Below are 15,827 nucleotides of genomic sequence, written 5' to 3' on the forward strand. Positions count from 1 at the left end.
CATGGCCAATGCACCTAACCAGCACATCATTTGGATTGGGACAGAAACCAGAGAACCAGGAGAAAACCCACACAGACACGGGGAGAATATGCAGACTCCACACAGACAGTGACCGAAATAGGGAATTGAACCCAGGTCTCTGGCACTGTGAGGCATCAATGCTAATCACTGTTACACCGTGCCACCCATTTATGATATACATTTCTAATTTGCTTGCAAAAGAACATCAACATAGTCATCATAAGATGTTTATTGAATAAAAATATCAGCACCTGGATCTCTGGATTATGAGTAAAGTGACAAAACCAGTATATCACTGCTTCCACATTGCATCACTCATCAGCTAGTTATACACCACCATTATGGTATCAGCTGCAAATGTTGATGTTGATTTACTTATTCTCAAGTCCAGACCATTAATTTCAATGATGAATAATGTGGCACAAAGTACTGATCCTTGTGGATTATCTGGGTGGCACAGTGACACAGTGGTTAGTACTGCTGCCTCACAGTGCCAGGGACCCAGGCTCAAATCCGGCCTCAGGTGACTGTCTGTGTGGTGTTTGCACATTCTCCCCGTGCATGCGTGGTTTCCTCCGGGTGCTCCAGTTTCCTCCCACTGTCCAAAGATGCGCAGGCTAGATGGGTTGGCCATGCTAAATTGCCCCTTAGTGTCAGGGGCATTAGTGGGGTAAATATATGGGTTTATGGGGATAGGGCCTGGGTGGGATTGTTGTCAGTGCACACCCAAGGGCCAAATGGTCTCCTTCTGCACCAAAGGGATTCTACGATTCTATCAGTCAGCAATCATACTGGGTTTTCCCATCTGATATTGAGGAGGGATAGTGAATTGCACCGATTGCATCAGCGATGTAGGTCAATGTATGAAGGGTCATCCAGACTCGAAACGTTGGCTCCATTCTCTCTCTCCACAGATGCTGTCAGAACTGCTGAATTTCTCCAGCATTTTCCATTTTTGTTTCAGATTCCAGCATCCGCAGTATTTTGAGTTTATCTGAAGGTCAATGTATTCAGGTTTGTACATTATTTATTCGCTCATGCTCTGCCCCCACCCCACTTTCCCCACGCCCTCCCCACCTCTCCATCTCGATTGGCATGCGAGCTACATTCATTTTACCCATTTGTGAATTATCTATCCACAACACCCCGCGCTGCAGAGAATCCCCTGTCAAGGACGCCAGTGCGCAGATGCAGACACAATGCGTGCTCTGAGCATGCTCAGTGTCAGTGATGGTAGCAGACTGAAGAGGAGTGGACGGTTTGGGAGGCAGGAGCGGACTGTGAGCACAGGTTAGGGATCGAAACCGAGGCTGTCCTGGAAACTTTACGAACTTCTGGGGTCGGCCCGGTGCTTTGAAAAAGAGGCTACAGGCTCCGTGTTTACCCCGCGGGAATAGGCCCTGTGGAGCGATCTCTCTGGCCGCCATTTTACGGGTGGGAATCAGATCGAATCAGAGAGGCGGGGCTTATTTCCCGCTGACAGGCCAGGGTTACCCAGGCAACCTCCCGCCATCTTGGGACAGGAAGGCATCGTTTATTCAGTGAGTGGGTGAGATGGATGGCCATCTTCTTGAGGGAAGAGGGAGTGGGCGGAGTTTCAGGGTCCCAGTGGCTCTCTGGCATTTTGTACGATGTGAAACAGTGGATCCACTCTGTCAACAGTTCCCTCTGTGAATCCGAGGATGCAAGATCAACGGCTTCAGGGAATTTGTTCCAACTTGGCCCCTTAATTTCTGCAGTATTATATCTTTACTCATACTGATTTATTTAAGTCTCTCATTCTTTTCAGACCGATTTGGTTCCGTATACATTGCAGGAGGATGCCATTCGGCCCCTCAAGTCTGCACCGACAACCACCCTACCCAGGTCTTATCCCCATAACCCCATGTATTTACCCTAGCTAGTCACCCTGACACTAAGGGGCAATTTATCATGGCCATCTTCAGACTGGGAGAAAACCGGAGCACCCGGAGGAAACCCACGCAGACAAGAGGAGAATGTGCAAACTCCACACATACAGTCACTGAAGCCGGGAATCGAACTCGGGTCCCTGGCCCTGTGAGGCAGCAGTGCTCACCACTATGCCTTAAGAATCAGTTCCTAACATTGGTCACTTTGCAGCCAAACAGTTATTCAATCAAGTCTATATTTATATTTGTTTCATTTTGTTTGTTGTGAATACTTCATACTTTTAGATCTGGGGCATTTAGCATTGATGATTTGCTTATTGTCCCTGATATCACTTTTGTCCTAAAGCTCCATTCCCTTTGTTGCTCTCACTATCTCTTCCAGCCTATCTCTGCTTATTTTTACCCAAACTGCTCTTGAGCCTTGACTCTCTTGCTGCTTTTCTTAATCCTCCTGTCCATCCTTTGGTGGAGGAGGGATCCAGGCCAACAGGTTTTTAAGCAGCTTCATCCGCTCTCAGACTGCTGGTGATATTTACAAACTCTAAATCATGGACCATGTTTTTCTTCAGTGTGAGAGGTTGCAGTTCCAGTATAGATACCTGAAGTGGCTGTTCACTGCCTGGTCACATTTCAGCTGGAAAGCTCTGAATCTTTGACTGTCAAAATGGAAGGGACAGGTAAGTTGGAGGGTCATTTCCTGAAGCTGTTCATGATTCTGGTTTTAACAGAATTTGTTAAGCCAGGATGAGTGGACCCATGGCAAGAGTTGAGAAAAATCACTCCAGTGACTCCCTTTTGTGGCTGTGTCCATGTTTGAGAGGTTCTGGAGTGGAACATGCAGTTTCTACAAATACAGTTGATATGTTTGATGGCCATTGGGCACCTCAGGGTGCAGAGTGTCTCATGGACACTGGGATTCACATTCAGATTGAAGTTCCCTTTGTTCCTGTTTGGAATTTGTTGTTGAGTTTTGCTCTGTTTTGTTTGAACTGCATGTTCATATAGCAACTAGAATTGTCTGTTCTGAATTTCTATCCCGTACTGACGGTGATAACTTCCATAAACTTCCTTTCCAGGTTCTTGGAAGGAGGGAAATTCCAGACGGCAAATTCAATCCGAAAGTCACATCAAGATCAAACAGAATCTCTGGGTTCATCATAACCTGAACATCATCGGCCTGTGAATGTGGAAGGAGAATCTTTTGTCGGTTCTGTCTGAGAATTTTTTTCCAACATCAGTGTGACTAGATAAGCCCTGTGACACACAAACCCGAGAGAGACTGTTCCAGAGCAGTCACTGTGGAAAGAACTTAAATCAGTTAGACAGCCTGATATCATTCACAGCCTGGAGAAACCATACACGTGTTGTTTGTGGGGTTGAAGATTCAACTGATCGTCCAACCTGGAGAGACACAAGAACACCCGCTCCATGAAGAAATTGTTGAAATGTGCGGACTGTAGAAAGGGATTCAGATCCGCATCGCAACTGAAAATCCATCGCCGCATTCACATTGGGGAGAAGCCATTCACCTGCTCTGTGTGTGGTAAAGGATTTGCTCGGTCATTTAACCTAGTGTCACACCAGCAAGTTCACACTGAGGACAGACCTTTTAAATGTTCTGACTGTGAAAAAAGATTTAAGAGCAAAGGGGGCCTAATTCAACATCAGCAAGTTCACACTGATGAGAGACCTTTCGAATGTTCTGACTGTGAGAAAAGTTTTAAGAATTTTGGAGGTTTAATTCAACACCAGCAAGTTCACAATGAAGAGAGACCTTTCAAATGCTCTGTCTGTAGAAAGAGATTTAAGAGTTCTGGAGGTTTAGTTCAACATAAACAAGTTCACTCTGAGGAGAGACCTTTCAAATGCACTGACTGTGGGAAGTGTTTCAAGAGCAATGAGGGTTTAATTCAACATGAACAAGTTCACTGAAGAGAGACAATTTTACTACTTTGACTGTGGGGAGAGCTTTAAGCTTTAAGAACTGCGAGGGTTTAACGCAACATCAACAAGTTCACACTGAGGAAAGACCATTCAGTTGCTCTTACTGTGAGGAATTGTTCAGGGAATTGCAGAAACATCGAATTCCTACAAAAGGAGGCCATTCAGCCCATCAAGTTGGCTCCAGCTCTCCAAAGGTCCATCTTACCCAGGTCCATCCCCACCTTATCCCCGTAACCACACGCATTTACCATGGCTAATTTACTGAACCGACACGTCTTTTGACTGGCATGAAACAGGTGCACCCGGAGGAAATCTCACAGACAAGGGGAGAAAGTGCAAACTCCACAGAGGTCACTCAAGGCTGGAATTGCACCTGGATCCCTGGTGTTGTGAGGCAGCAGTTTTAACCAGCATCTACATGTTTTCACGCTGAAGAGAGCTCCTTCACTTGCCTCAGGTGTGGGAAGGGATTCACTTGTCCTTCACACCTCCTTGAATAGAAGCCTGTTCATACTTGGGAGATCATTCAGCTTTCTCAGTATGTGAAGGTGTTCAAGCAACATTCCAGCCTGTTTGAGACGAGCATGTTCACATTGGCGAAGATGTGTGGGAAGGGAGTTACTGCTTCACCTCATCGCTGTGAACACCAGGATATTCACATTGGAGGGAGGTCATTCATCAGCTCTGTGTGTGTGTGGAATGGATTTAGTCAGTCAATGCAGTTCAGTAATGCCGTTCCTTCACACTGATAAGACACAGTTTAAATGGTCTGACGATGGGAAGATGTTAAAAGCAGAGGGAATGCTGAGTCACCAACCCACTCATTACAGGGGGAGGCTGCCAACCTTCAGGGGTTACTATTGACCAGAAACTGAACTGGACTAGGCATGTAAAAACTGTGACTAAAAAAGCAGGTCAGAGGCTAGGAATCCAGCAGCATGTAACTTGCCTCCTTCCTCCCTGAAGCCTGTCCACCATCTACAAGGCACAAGCCAGTAGTGTGATGGAATACTCTCCTCTTGCGCAGCTGAATGCAGCTCCAACAACACTCAACAAGCTTGACACCATCCAGGACAAAACAGCCCGCTTGACTTACACCCCATCCCCTAATGAACAGTGGCAGCCATCAACAAAATGCACTGCAGGAACACAATAAGGTTCTTTCTGCACCACTTTCCAAACCCACAACCACAAGGGCAGCAGACAGATGGGAACACCAGCAGCTGAAAGTTCTCCTCACCATCCTGACTTGAAAATGTATCACTGTTCCTTTACTGTCACTGGGTCAAAATCCTGCACTCCCTCCCTAACAGCACTGTGAGTGTACCTACGCCACGTGGACAGCAGCGGTTCACGAAAACAGTTCACCACCACCTTCCCAAGGCAATTAGGGATGAATAATAAATGCTGGCTTAGCCAACAAACTGCACATCGTGGAATGAATAAAAAAAGGCGGTTCAGTTGCTGTGTGTGTGTTAAAGGGTTCATTCGTTTCAATGCGCTCATTTCACATCAGCTTTTCACACTGATAAATAGAGGGATTAAATATTCTAACTGATCTGCTGAGACATCAGCATACTCACACTGGAGACATGTTATTCATCTACGTCTGGGAAGGGATTTGTTCAGTCTCTGCAACTCAATAAATTATTTGGTTCATGTTGATAAGAGACTATTCAAATATTTAGACTATGAGAAGAATTTTAGAAGCATAGGCAATCTGCTGAAACACCAATGCACTCACACTGGAGAGCAGCTGGTTACCTGCTCAATATGTGGAAAATGATTTAACCCAACGTTAACACTGGTGAGTTACCAGTGAATGCATAAGCGACTGAGCGGGTTTGACTCTGCTGTTTTTGCTGCAGTTAATCACATCCAGGAAAGAACCATGTTCATTTTGACGGTTGATGAAATCAGTTTGTATCTAAAAGGAATCTGATCAATATCCAGTTACTGACTGCTCCATTTTTGGGCCTTTTATCCTTTGTTAATGGAAGATTTCTATTTATATTGAACCTTTCCAAATTTCCAGATCCCCCAAAGTACTTCACAGCCAATGAGCTTCTTTTGAAGTTAGTTACTGTTATAATTTAGGAAATACAGTCGTCAAATTGTGCAACAAGTTCCCACCAGTGAAAATGTGATTCTGACCAGAAAATGTGTTGTGTGATGTTTGTTGAGGGATAAATATTGAGCAGGACACCAGGGAGAACTCTCCTGCTCTTTGCAATAATCTCATGGGAGCTTTTACACCCAACTGAGGGGAGATTGGGGTCATAGTTGAAGGCCTCATTTGAAACATGTGGCCTATGACAGTGCAGTGCTTTGAAAGGATTTTATTAATAAGCTACAGTTTTGATAACAGACATGAGCTAAATGGAGAGAAAAGACGTATGTCCCAAAAGGGTACAAAGTTCACTGGTCCTTGATTGGACAAATGGATGAAGGGACAGAGATGTTAAACCCCCTGGATGGAGGTAATCGTCTCCTCGGAATGGTTTACTGGTCCCAGATCAAAGGGATGCTGATCTCCCTGATCTCATCTCTGTCTTAAATGGGTGATCCCTTATTTTTAAACAGTGAGCTCTAGTTATAGATTCTTCCTCAAGAGGAAACAGTGTCTTAACATTCACCCTGTTAGGACCTGCAGGATCTTATATGTTTCAATCAAGTCACTTATTTCTCTTCTGAACTTCAGCAGATACAAACCTAGCCTGTTTATCCTTTCCTCATAAGACACCCAACCCATTTCTAGGTATTAGATTAGAAAAACATGCTCCGAACTGCTTTCAACATATTTATTTCTTTAAATAAGAAAACCAATACTGTGCATAGTACTCCAGTTGTGGTATCACCAACAATTTTAGCAACCATAACTTGAGTTCCTTCATCCGAATCAGTTGCATAAATTGTAAGAAAAATTAAGCCATGAGCCCTGGTCCACTCGTTCCATCTTGCATACCATTACTGATCAATTTATACATACATTCTGTTTCCTGTTAACTATTTAATCTATAATGCATTACAATGTTTTGCCCCTACACCATAACCTGTTCTATACCTGTTCTCTTTCCTGTTAACTTTCAGTATCGTAGCCATGACAGAATTTTACCCCCCACACCATGATCCAGTTACACCTACTCCTTGTTTCGAATTCACTATACAGTCTCATAACCATGTCAATTTTTTACCACCTACACCATGACCCACTTATACCTACTCTGTTTTCTGTTAACTATCCAAGCTTTTATCCATGCCAATATTTTACTGTCTGCACCATGATCCATTTATACATGATCTATGTTTCCTGTTAACTACACAATCACTTATCCATGTCAGTATTTTACCTGCCTCACCAGGGTTTCCGAAACTTTTGAGCCATGGAACTCCTACTGTCCTCTGAAATGCATCAGCAAATCCCAAGCTTTTTCAGAATGTTGATGCCCATTTACTGTCACAAAATAGATTCGAACACAAAAATGAAATGTAAGCAAATCTATTCTAGCTATATCTATGCATAGATTAGGATTGAGGAGGAGGCACACAGTATAAATACATTCACCAGCGACATTATCCCTCTCAACCTTGGCCAAGCGATCGTCCCATGTCCCCTTAACATTATCCCCTGGAAGTACTACCCACTTTAAGAGTGGGTAAATTTAAAAAGCTTTCCCCTTAAAAAAAGTATTGTATTTTGTCATTTTTAATGAGCAGAATGATTCTTGAAAGCTGATACTCATATCAGGCACAACTACCACTTTCACACACACAATGCATGTCTCTCACGCACATGCACGTCCCTCACATACACAGCTCTCCTTTTGTACATACACATCTCACACTTCAAAAGAAGCCAGCCTCTAATTGTACATGCTGTGCTGCAGCATTTTTCACATTTTACAAATATGCCAGTCTTGACATGGACATCCTGCGAGGCTCCACAGACCCTCTGTGCTCCATGGACACCAGTTTGCGAGCCACTGCCCTACACCAAAACCCATTTATACTTACTGTTTCGTTTAACTCTCCAATCTCCTATCCATGTCAATATTTTACTCTAAAACCATGACCAACTGATACCTCTACTCTGTTTCCTGTTAACAATCCAATCTCCTATTCAAGTGAATATCTTACCTCCTGTGCCATGAACTATTTCATCTACTCTCTTTTTCCTGCTAACTATCCAATCTCCTATCCATAACAAAACTTTACCCCTTACACCATGACCCATTAATATCTACTATTGTGATGATACTGTGCCTTTAAGAAATATATTTATATCCTGTTTCTTGAAAGAGGGTATGTTTAGAATTCAATCAGTTTTGCAGGGTGCCGAATTTTCTGGTCAACATGAAGCAGATGCTAAAAATGCAGGCTAATTATTGATTTTAGCTAGGAAGTGTTTCTTTGTAGAGTTAATGGACCTTTTGTTTATTTATGTTTTTCTGGGATTACAGACTAGATATGTAGAGTCATGTGGTTAATGGGAGCAGCTAAACTTGCAGGGAAGAAATACTGTTTCAGTTTCATTTCAAAGTGCATGTAGTTGCTGCGTGAAGAAAACCGGTATCTCTGTATCCCTCCAAAGGCTTTCTGAAAACTCCAAAGGCTGGTAAGCTATGACAAGTAACTACGCCTGTGTTTTGCTAAATAAATTTAAAGAGAAACTGAAGTCTATAAGAGGAATGTTGCTTTAATGTTGTGGAATGGCACGGTGGCACAGTGGTTAGCACTGCTGCCTTACAGTGCCAGGGACCCAGATGCGATTCCCAACTTGGGTCACTGCTGTGGAGTTTGTACATTCTCCCTGTGTCCACTTGGGTTTCCTCCAGGTGCTCCGGTTTCCTTTCACAGTCTGAAAGACATGCTGGTTAGGTGCATTGACCCGAACAGGTGCTGGAGTGTGGCGACTAGGGGAATTTCACAGTAACTTCATTGCAGTGTTAATGTAAGCCATACTTGTGACTAATAAATAAACTTTAATTTTGATTTGGAACTCATAGTGATAAGTTAGTAGGTAAGACTTGTACCTTGTCATGTTTAAGTATTGTTCAATTGTTCAGGGTTAAGCTAATTAATTTGTTATTGGTAAACTGTGTTGTTAAATAAAACTTGTTTCGGTAAGAATTTTCCTCGCTTGTCAGTGGAATCATGCCTGGATTGAAACATCTTATCCTCACACTAATGCCAAAGTAGAAAATTGTTGTGGTCTAGTCTGGCTACATAACATACCTTGGGGTTTCTGATCTGGTACGCTAACACTCTCTGTTTCCTGTTAACTATTTAGCCCCCTATACATATCAATATTTTATGCCCCTACAACATGATCCATTTATACCTACTCTCTGTTTCCTGTTAACTATGCAATCTCATATCCATGACAATATTTTATCCTGAAACCATGACCCATTTATACCTACTCTGTGTGTCCTGTTAACTATCCAATCTCGGATCCCTGACAATATTATATGTACCCCTCACAACATGAGGAGCAGATCCAGAATCCCCCACAATCTGCACCGCCTAACAGATCCTGGTCTCTGAACCAGTTATTTGGGATTTGAGGTCGTTGGACAGTGGTGGACTTACACTTTGTGAAGCCCTGCACGCACCTTAATTTCTGGGGCCCGCAAACAATGCCATACATTCAAACGCCCCCCCCCCCACCTCCGCTCCACTCGGCCCCTCAAAAAAGGTCTTACTTTAGCTAATGTTCATCCCCGCTATCCACAGATTATGGCGGAAAATGAATGGAGAACTCAGTATATACCTCAATTAATGTTAATTTAAGTTAAAACAAAACAACACTGAATTGATCAAATATATCTTAGTTAATCAAACAGTAAATTCTGGTTTAAAATGATATTGCGATCCCACGCAGAGTGCAGACTGCAGCCAGTATTAAACTCTTCCTTTAAGTACTTCTCGGCTAACACAGTATTTCCTGACCTTTCAGCACAATTACATAATCAACAGTGATAATATTACTGGAATCAGTCTGATATAGCACCAGAAACACTGAAACCACAGTTAACCACTCACTCAGCCTGCCCTGAAAGTAACAAGATTGGCAGAAAGCCCCGCCACCTCCCCCCCTACCCCCGCCCCCCTACCACTCCCCCTCCCCTCCCCCCTCCCAATCTCCACACCCCCCTCCGGGTTATATATAATTGGCTGGTTCTTTCCTCTGTTACACAAACAGTAATACTCGAGAAATGCAATGCAGAGAGCTGAGGAAAAGCAAAATGCTGCTCAGTTTCCCACCCATGCACTAAAGTGTACTTCAGCATTACAAGTCAATGTAACCATAAAGTAATCTTTAATCATTTGCAAATAAAATTGGGAGGATGACCTCCTGCAAGATATCAAACCAGACCACTTTCTCATTGTCAAGCCATGAATCTTGCATCACCTCTGACTTTGTTTAATCATACTGTTACCCAGGTGACGGTGCTGTTGGCTCAGTGTTGGACCTTGTATTTAAAAAAACATTTTAATCCAGAACAAGAGAGTGTTGTACACACTTTAGACCACAATCAACTGAGCATTTGTGCACACTCTCAGTCACTCACAGAGTTCATCTCCCACACACATGCTCAGACTCTCCCTCACACACGCAATCCTCTCAATCTCCCTCACTCACATACATATTCTGTCACACATAGTCTCCTTAACCTCTTTCATATAGTCACGGGCACTTTTATCTCTCCATCTCCCTCACGCACACATTCCTCGCAATCTTCGTCCCTAGCTTACACACATTTCTTATTGCAGTCTCCTGAACACTACTCAAACAGTTTAAAACACTCCCAACAAGGCAATAAAACTTAATCAAGTGTCAATACCTTTTCATCAATTTTCACAGGGGTTTCTGCAGAGCAATGATACAGGCGGCTGAGCACCAGATCAAATACATTTCCCTTTAAAATAACACCCAGAATCACCATTTAGTAAATCCCAACATAGAAACAAATGAAAGACAGAATTGGGAATGCAACACAATAACTGATAATTTTTTTTGTTGACGTGTCATGGATATATTGATTTACAGCTCCAAAATTATGAAAAAACATTTTTAGCATAACATGCTCATCCACCATTTTCCTCCTCAAAGGCTTTTGTTTCAATCAGAGCAGTATTAATAAAAATCTCATTTAACATGATGGACAGTTGAGTAAATGTTTACAATTTTAAAAAAGTATCACGTGTTTTATCTATTAAAAACTTTGCTCCATTATTTTTGATCACATGAGGTCAAAGCTTCTGTTCCTGCTACAAATTAAAATGATCAAATTTAGAACAAATCCCTGCTCTTGGGTGAGACTGAATGAGATGACTGCAGGCAGTAAACTGGAATTACTGACACGGTATCCTGGAATCAAAACATTAATAATGATAAGTTATATGGTAACAAGCTCAAAATATTACATTGTCCCAGGATAATTTTGAAGCACTGACACATTCTCTGAGGGAGCGATTGTTAAATAATGAAGAAATACTCCTGGGAACAATTTGTAAATATTGACATATTCTCTGGGAAAGTATTCTCTTGAGACCGACAAATTCTCTGGGGAATAGTCCCTAAATACTGACACAGTGCCTGAGGGGAAAAATATAAAATGGAAAAAAAAACTTCAGATAGAAAACTCTAAATAATGACACATTCTTCTGGAAACAATTTATAAATGTTCCTGTATTCTGCAGGGAGATTTTCTTATCCAATGACACATCTTTGGGCAACAATCTCAAAGCACTGGCACATTGGGGTGGCACAGTAGCACAGTGGTTAGCACTGCTGCTTCACAGCTCCAGGGACCTGGGTTCGATTCTTGGCTTGGGTTACTGTCTGTGTGGAGTTTGCACATTCTCCTCGTGTCTGCGTGGGTTTCCTCCGGGTGCTCCAGTTTCCTCCCACAGTCCAAAGATGTGCGGGTTAGGTTGATTGGCATTGCTAAAATTGCCCCTTAGTGTCCTGAGATACATAGATGAGAGGGATTAGCGGGTAAAATATGTAGGGATATGGGGGTAGGGCCTGGGTGGGATTGTGGTCGGTGCAGACTCGATGGGCCGAATGGCCTCTTTCTGTACTGTAGGGTTTCTATGATTTCTTTTGGTAAGAAGCTCAAAATCCTGAGGGTTCCCCTGGCAAAATCCTTTATTTTCTGTAAAATGTTTTGGGTGTCAGTCTCAAAATACCTATTGTTCTTCTGGAAACAGTCTTTAAATGCTGACACATTCCCTGGGGTGGGGGGAGCTCTAAATACAGAGAAATTATCGTGGGACAATTTTTTCTACACACTGACATATCCTCTGGGGATAATTTCCAGACATTGACACACTCTGCCTCAATTGATGTGTAAACACTGACACATTCTCTGGCAAGCACAATCGAAAGCTCAATTCATTCTAAGGGAAACAACCCAAAAATACTAACAGATTCTCCTGGCACAGACTATTTAAATGAAGAACGCCTCCAAACCTTGCATTCCTCCATGGCACACTTGCAACGTTCTCACGCTGGTTGTAAACGACTGTCCCAAATTGCCATAATAAGGTCGCAGCTCCAGGGGAGCAGCCCTTTCGCAGGGAGTGCTCGGATACTCTGACTCCGATACTTTAGGGGATTTGGAAGTGGATTTCAGTACCAGGAGCAATTTGACAGCGGGGACCCAGTGTGATAAGAATAGGTAGCTCATTTACTTGCACACCACCTAGAGAACCGGCTCCTCATTTGCCAGCGAGCGCTTTAACCAGCAGCCCATGTTCTTCTACATGTCCGAGCCATGAGGCCCATGTGGCAGGCTCTTTACCTGGGGGATGCCGAGAACCTACCGTCTGCGATATGCTGCGTTCAATGTTCTGCTGCGAATTCTCCATCCTGTGCTTTATTCGGCAGAATTTCATAATTTTGCCTGTTTTTTCGACAAAAAGTCCAGTCTAAACGATTGCTTTAGATGTCAACATTAATAACACAACTGTTACTTTAAATCACCATGGAAAAAGACTTAATGGAGCCACCTCAATGACTTTAGACTTTATCGCGCACTTGGGAAACATGAATAATCAGAGTCCGAAGTCACTCTGCATTGCTTTTTGATCAGTTCATTTGCATGTATTTTGCCTATCAGCAAATGCAGAGTCATCAGTGTCTGATTGGACCCCCCCACATCTACTGGCCAGCATAGGGTGTGTTTCATTGTAAGTCTGCTTCTGCCTTTACAGGTTATTATAAATGATAAATTTGCTCTCAATTGACGTGCAAAGTAATTACAATGCAGTTTTAAAAATGTTTTCCTCCATTCTTAAAGTTATAACACCAATGTTCAGCGAGAACCGGGTGGGCCCAAATGCATTCCTTGCTTTTCTCCACAAAATCAAATTCAAATTCCATTTGAATCCAATTCAACAGCCGCACAAGAGAAGCCAAACAAAATCCAAGCTGACAAGGTAATGGATTGCATTCCATCTTGGGTTTGATCTGAGCCAAAAGGCTGAATAACGTAAATAAAATGCATCGTATTTAAGAAAGTCTCAGGCCTCTCTCGCCTTTTTCCTCGCACCTAGTTTCAGGTGCCTGATACCTGCTTCATATCCGCATTGCACATGCTCCAGCTCACAATTTTTTGCATGATTGACGGCAGCTGAGCACCAAACGAAAGACGGAGTTGAGGGCGAGCAGGTGATCTCCCAACCAATCAGAGTGAACGAGGGATGGCATTGGGCTCGGAGCTACCTCATTGGCTGAAATTGTGCATCATTTTGAAAGCTGATTTCACTCTAAATCCCGAACACAACTGGACCTTTCACTGTCCCTGTGGGTGTGGAGCAAACATTTCAACATTTGTTAGTGAAGTGTGGTAACATGATGAAACAGTGGACAAATTAAGGGCTGATTTAACTGAATAACTGGGCAGACAAGGAACATTTGAACAATAAAATAGCCGACAGGAGAGTTCGATTAAAACATTGACATGGAATAGGAGATTGGAGAGGGGAGGAGGAGGGTGGAGGAGGAGGGGGGAGGAGGAGGAGGGGGAGGAGGGGGGTGGAGGAAGGGGGTGGAGGAGGGGGGTGGAGGAGGGGAGGGGGGGATGGGGAAGGGGAGGGCGGGAGATGGGGGGAGGGGGGTGGCAGGGTGGGGAGGGGGAATGAGGAGGGGGAGGAGGAGAGGGGTAGGAGTGGGGAGGGGAGGACGAGGAGGGGGTAGGGGGGGAGTAGGGAGAGAGGAGGGAGGCGAGGGGGGAGGGGGAGGAGGGTGGAGGAGGGGGAACGGGGGGGGGATGAGTGGGGAGGGGGAAGGGGAGGAGGAGGCGGAGTAGCAGGAGGGAGGTGGAGGGGGAGGAGGAGGGGGGGGAGGAGGAGGGGGAGGAGAGGGGAGGGGAGGAGGAGCGGGGAGGAGGAGCGGGGAGGAGGAGAGGGAGGAGGAGGGGGGAGCAGGAGGGGGAGGAGGAGGGTGGGGAGGAGGGGGGAGGGGGAGGAGGAGGAGGGGGTAGGGCGGAGTAGGGGGAGAGGGGGTGGCGGGCGGGGAGGAGGGGGAGGAGGGGGGAGGAGGAGGGGGTAGGAGGGGGGAGGGAGGAAGAGGACGGGGTAGGGGGAGGAGGTAGGAGGGGGGAGGGAGGAGGAGGAGGACGGGGCAGGGGGAGGAGGAGGGGGTAGGAGTGGGGAGGGAGGAGGAGGAGGACGGGGTAGGGGGAGTAGGGGGAGAGGAGGGGGGCGAGGGGGAGGGGGGAGGAGGGTGGAGGATGGAGGAGGGGGAAGGAGGGGAGGAGGGGGAGGGGGAGTAGTGGTGGAGGGGGGGAGGAGGGGGGTAGGAGGGAGAGGAGGAGAGGGGAGGAGGAGGGAAGGAGGAGGGGGAGGGGAGGGAGGAGGAGGGGGGGTGAGGAGTAAAGGGGGAGGAGGAGGGGGGAGGAGGAGGCGGGGGAGGAGGAGGCGAGGGGAGGAGGAGGCTTGGGGAGGAGGAGGCGGGCGAGGAGGACAGGAGGAGGGGAGGAGGAGGTGGGGAGCAGGAGGCGGGGGAGGAGGACAGGAGTTGGGGAGGAGGGAGGGGGAGGGGAAGGGGGGAGATGGGGGGAGGGGGGAGATGGGGGGAGGGGGGAGGGGGGAGGAGAGATGGGGGAGGAGGGGGAGGAGGGGTGGAGGAGGGGGGAGGAGGGGTTAGGACGGGGGTGAGGAGGCAGGGGGAGGAGGCGGGGGAGGGGGGGGTGGAGGAGTAGAGGGGGAGGAGGAGAGGGGGAGGAGGAGGCGGGGGAGGAGGAGGCGAGGGGACGAGAAGGCTTAGGGAGGAGGAGGCGGTCGAGGAGGGCAGGAGGAGGGGAGGAGGAGGTGGGGAGCAGGAGGTGGGGGGAGGAGGAGGCGGGGGTTGGAGGAGGGGGCGAGGAGGGCAGGAGTTGGGGAGGAGGAGGGGGTAGGGGGAAGGGGGGAGATGGGGGGAGGGAGGGAGATGGGGGGAGGGGGAGGTGGGGAGGAGAGGAGGGGGGAGGAGGGGGGAGGAGGGGGAGGAGGGGTGAGGACGGGGGGGAGGAGGCGGGGGGAGGAGGCGGGGGAGGAGGAAGCGGGGAGGTTGAGGGGGGAGGAGGAGGGGGAGGTGGGGAGGAGGGGGGAGCAGGAGGAGGGGAGGAGGGGGGAGGGGGGAGCAGGAGTGGGGAGGAGGGGGTGGTAGGAGGAGAGAGCGGGGGGAGGAGGAGAGGGGGAGGAGGAGGCGGAGGCGGGGGAGGAGGGGGGTCAGGAGCGGGAGGAGGGGCAGGAGGGGGGAGAGGGGAAGGGGCGTTGGAGAGGGAGGGAGGAGGGGGGAGAAGGGAGGAGAAGGGGGAGGAGGGGGCGATGGGGGAGGGGTTGAGGGGGAGTCGGGAGGAGGAGGGGGAGGGGGGGGAGGAAGGAGGACCGGGGAGTAGGAGGAGGGTGGGAGGGGGGGAGGAGGGGGGAGGAGTGGGAGGGGGGAGGGGGAAGGGG

General features: G+C 46.8%; 1 protein-coding gene across 2 annotated transcripts; it reads left to right on the plus strand.

Annotated features, from left to right (window-relative positions):
* Positions 1 to 1,241: 1,241 nt before the first annotated feature.
* On the plus strand, positions 1,242 to 6,032 carry LOC144505288 (uncharacterized). 2 transcript variants are annotated; one of them, XM_078231363.1, is made up of 2 exons: positions 1,242 to 1,311; positions 3,008 to 6,032. In XM_078231363.1, exon 2 carries the CDS (start codon positions 3,360 to 3,362, stop codon positions 3,861 to 3,863), a length of 504 nt encoding a protein of 167 aa, XP_078087489.1. In that variant the 5' UTR covers positions 1,242 to 1,311; positions 3,008 to 3,359; the 3' UTR covers positions 3,864 to 6,032. The 2 variants fall into 2 exon arrangements, with proteins under 2 accessions (XP_078087489.1, XP_078087490.1); XM_078231364.1 differs by having other exon boundaries at positions 1,242 to 1,301; positions 3,008 to 6,030.
* The last annotated feature ends 9,795 nt before the right edge of the window (positions 6,033 to 15,827 follow it).

Source organism: Mustelus asterias, chromosome 16, assembly GCF_964213995.1.
Source record: "Mustelus asterias chromosome 16, sMusAst1.hap1.1, whole genome shotgun sequence".
Lineage (NCBI taxonomy): Eukaryota > Metazoa > Chordata > Chondrichthyes > Carcharhiniformes > Triakidae > Mustelus > Mustelus asterias.

What these genes read in the sequence shown, in the direction of transcription:
- LOC144505288 (XM_078231363.1), top strand. Translation starts at nt 3,360, where the DNA reads ATGAAGAAATTGTTGAAATGTGCGGACTGTAGAAAGGGATTCAGATCC.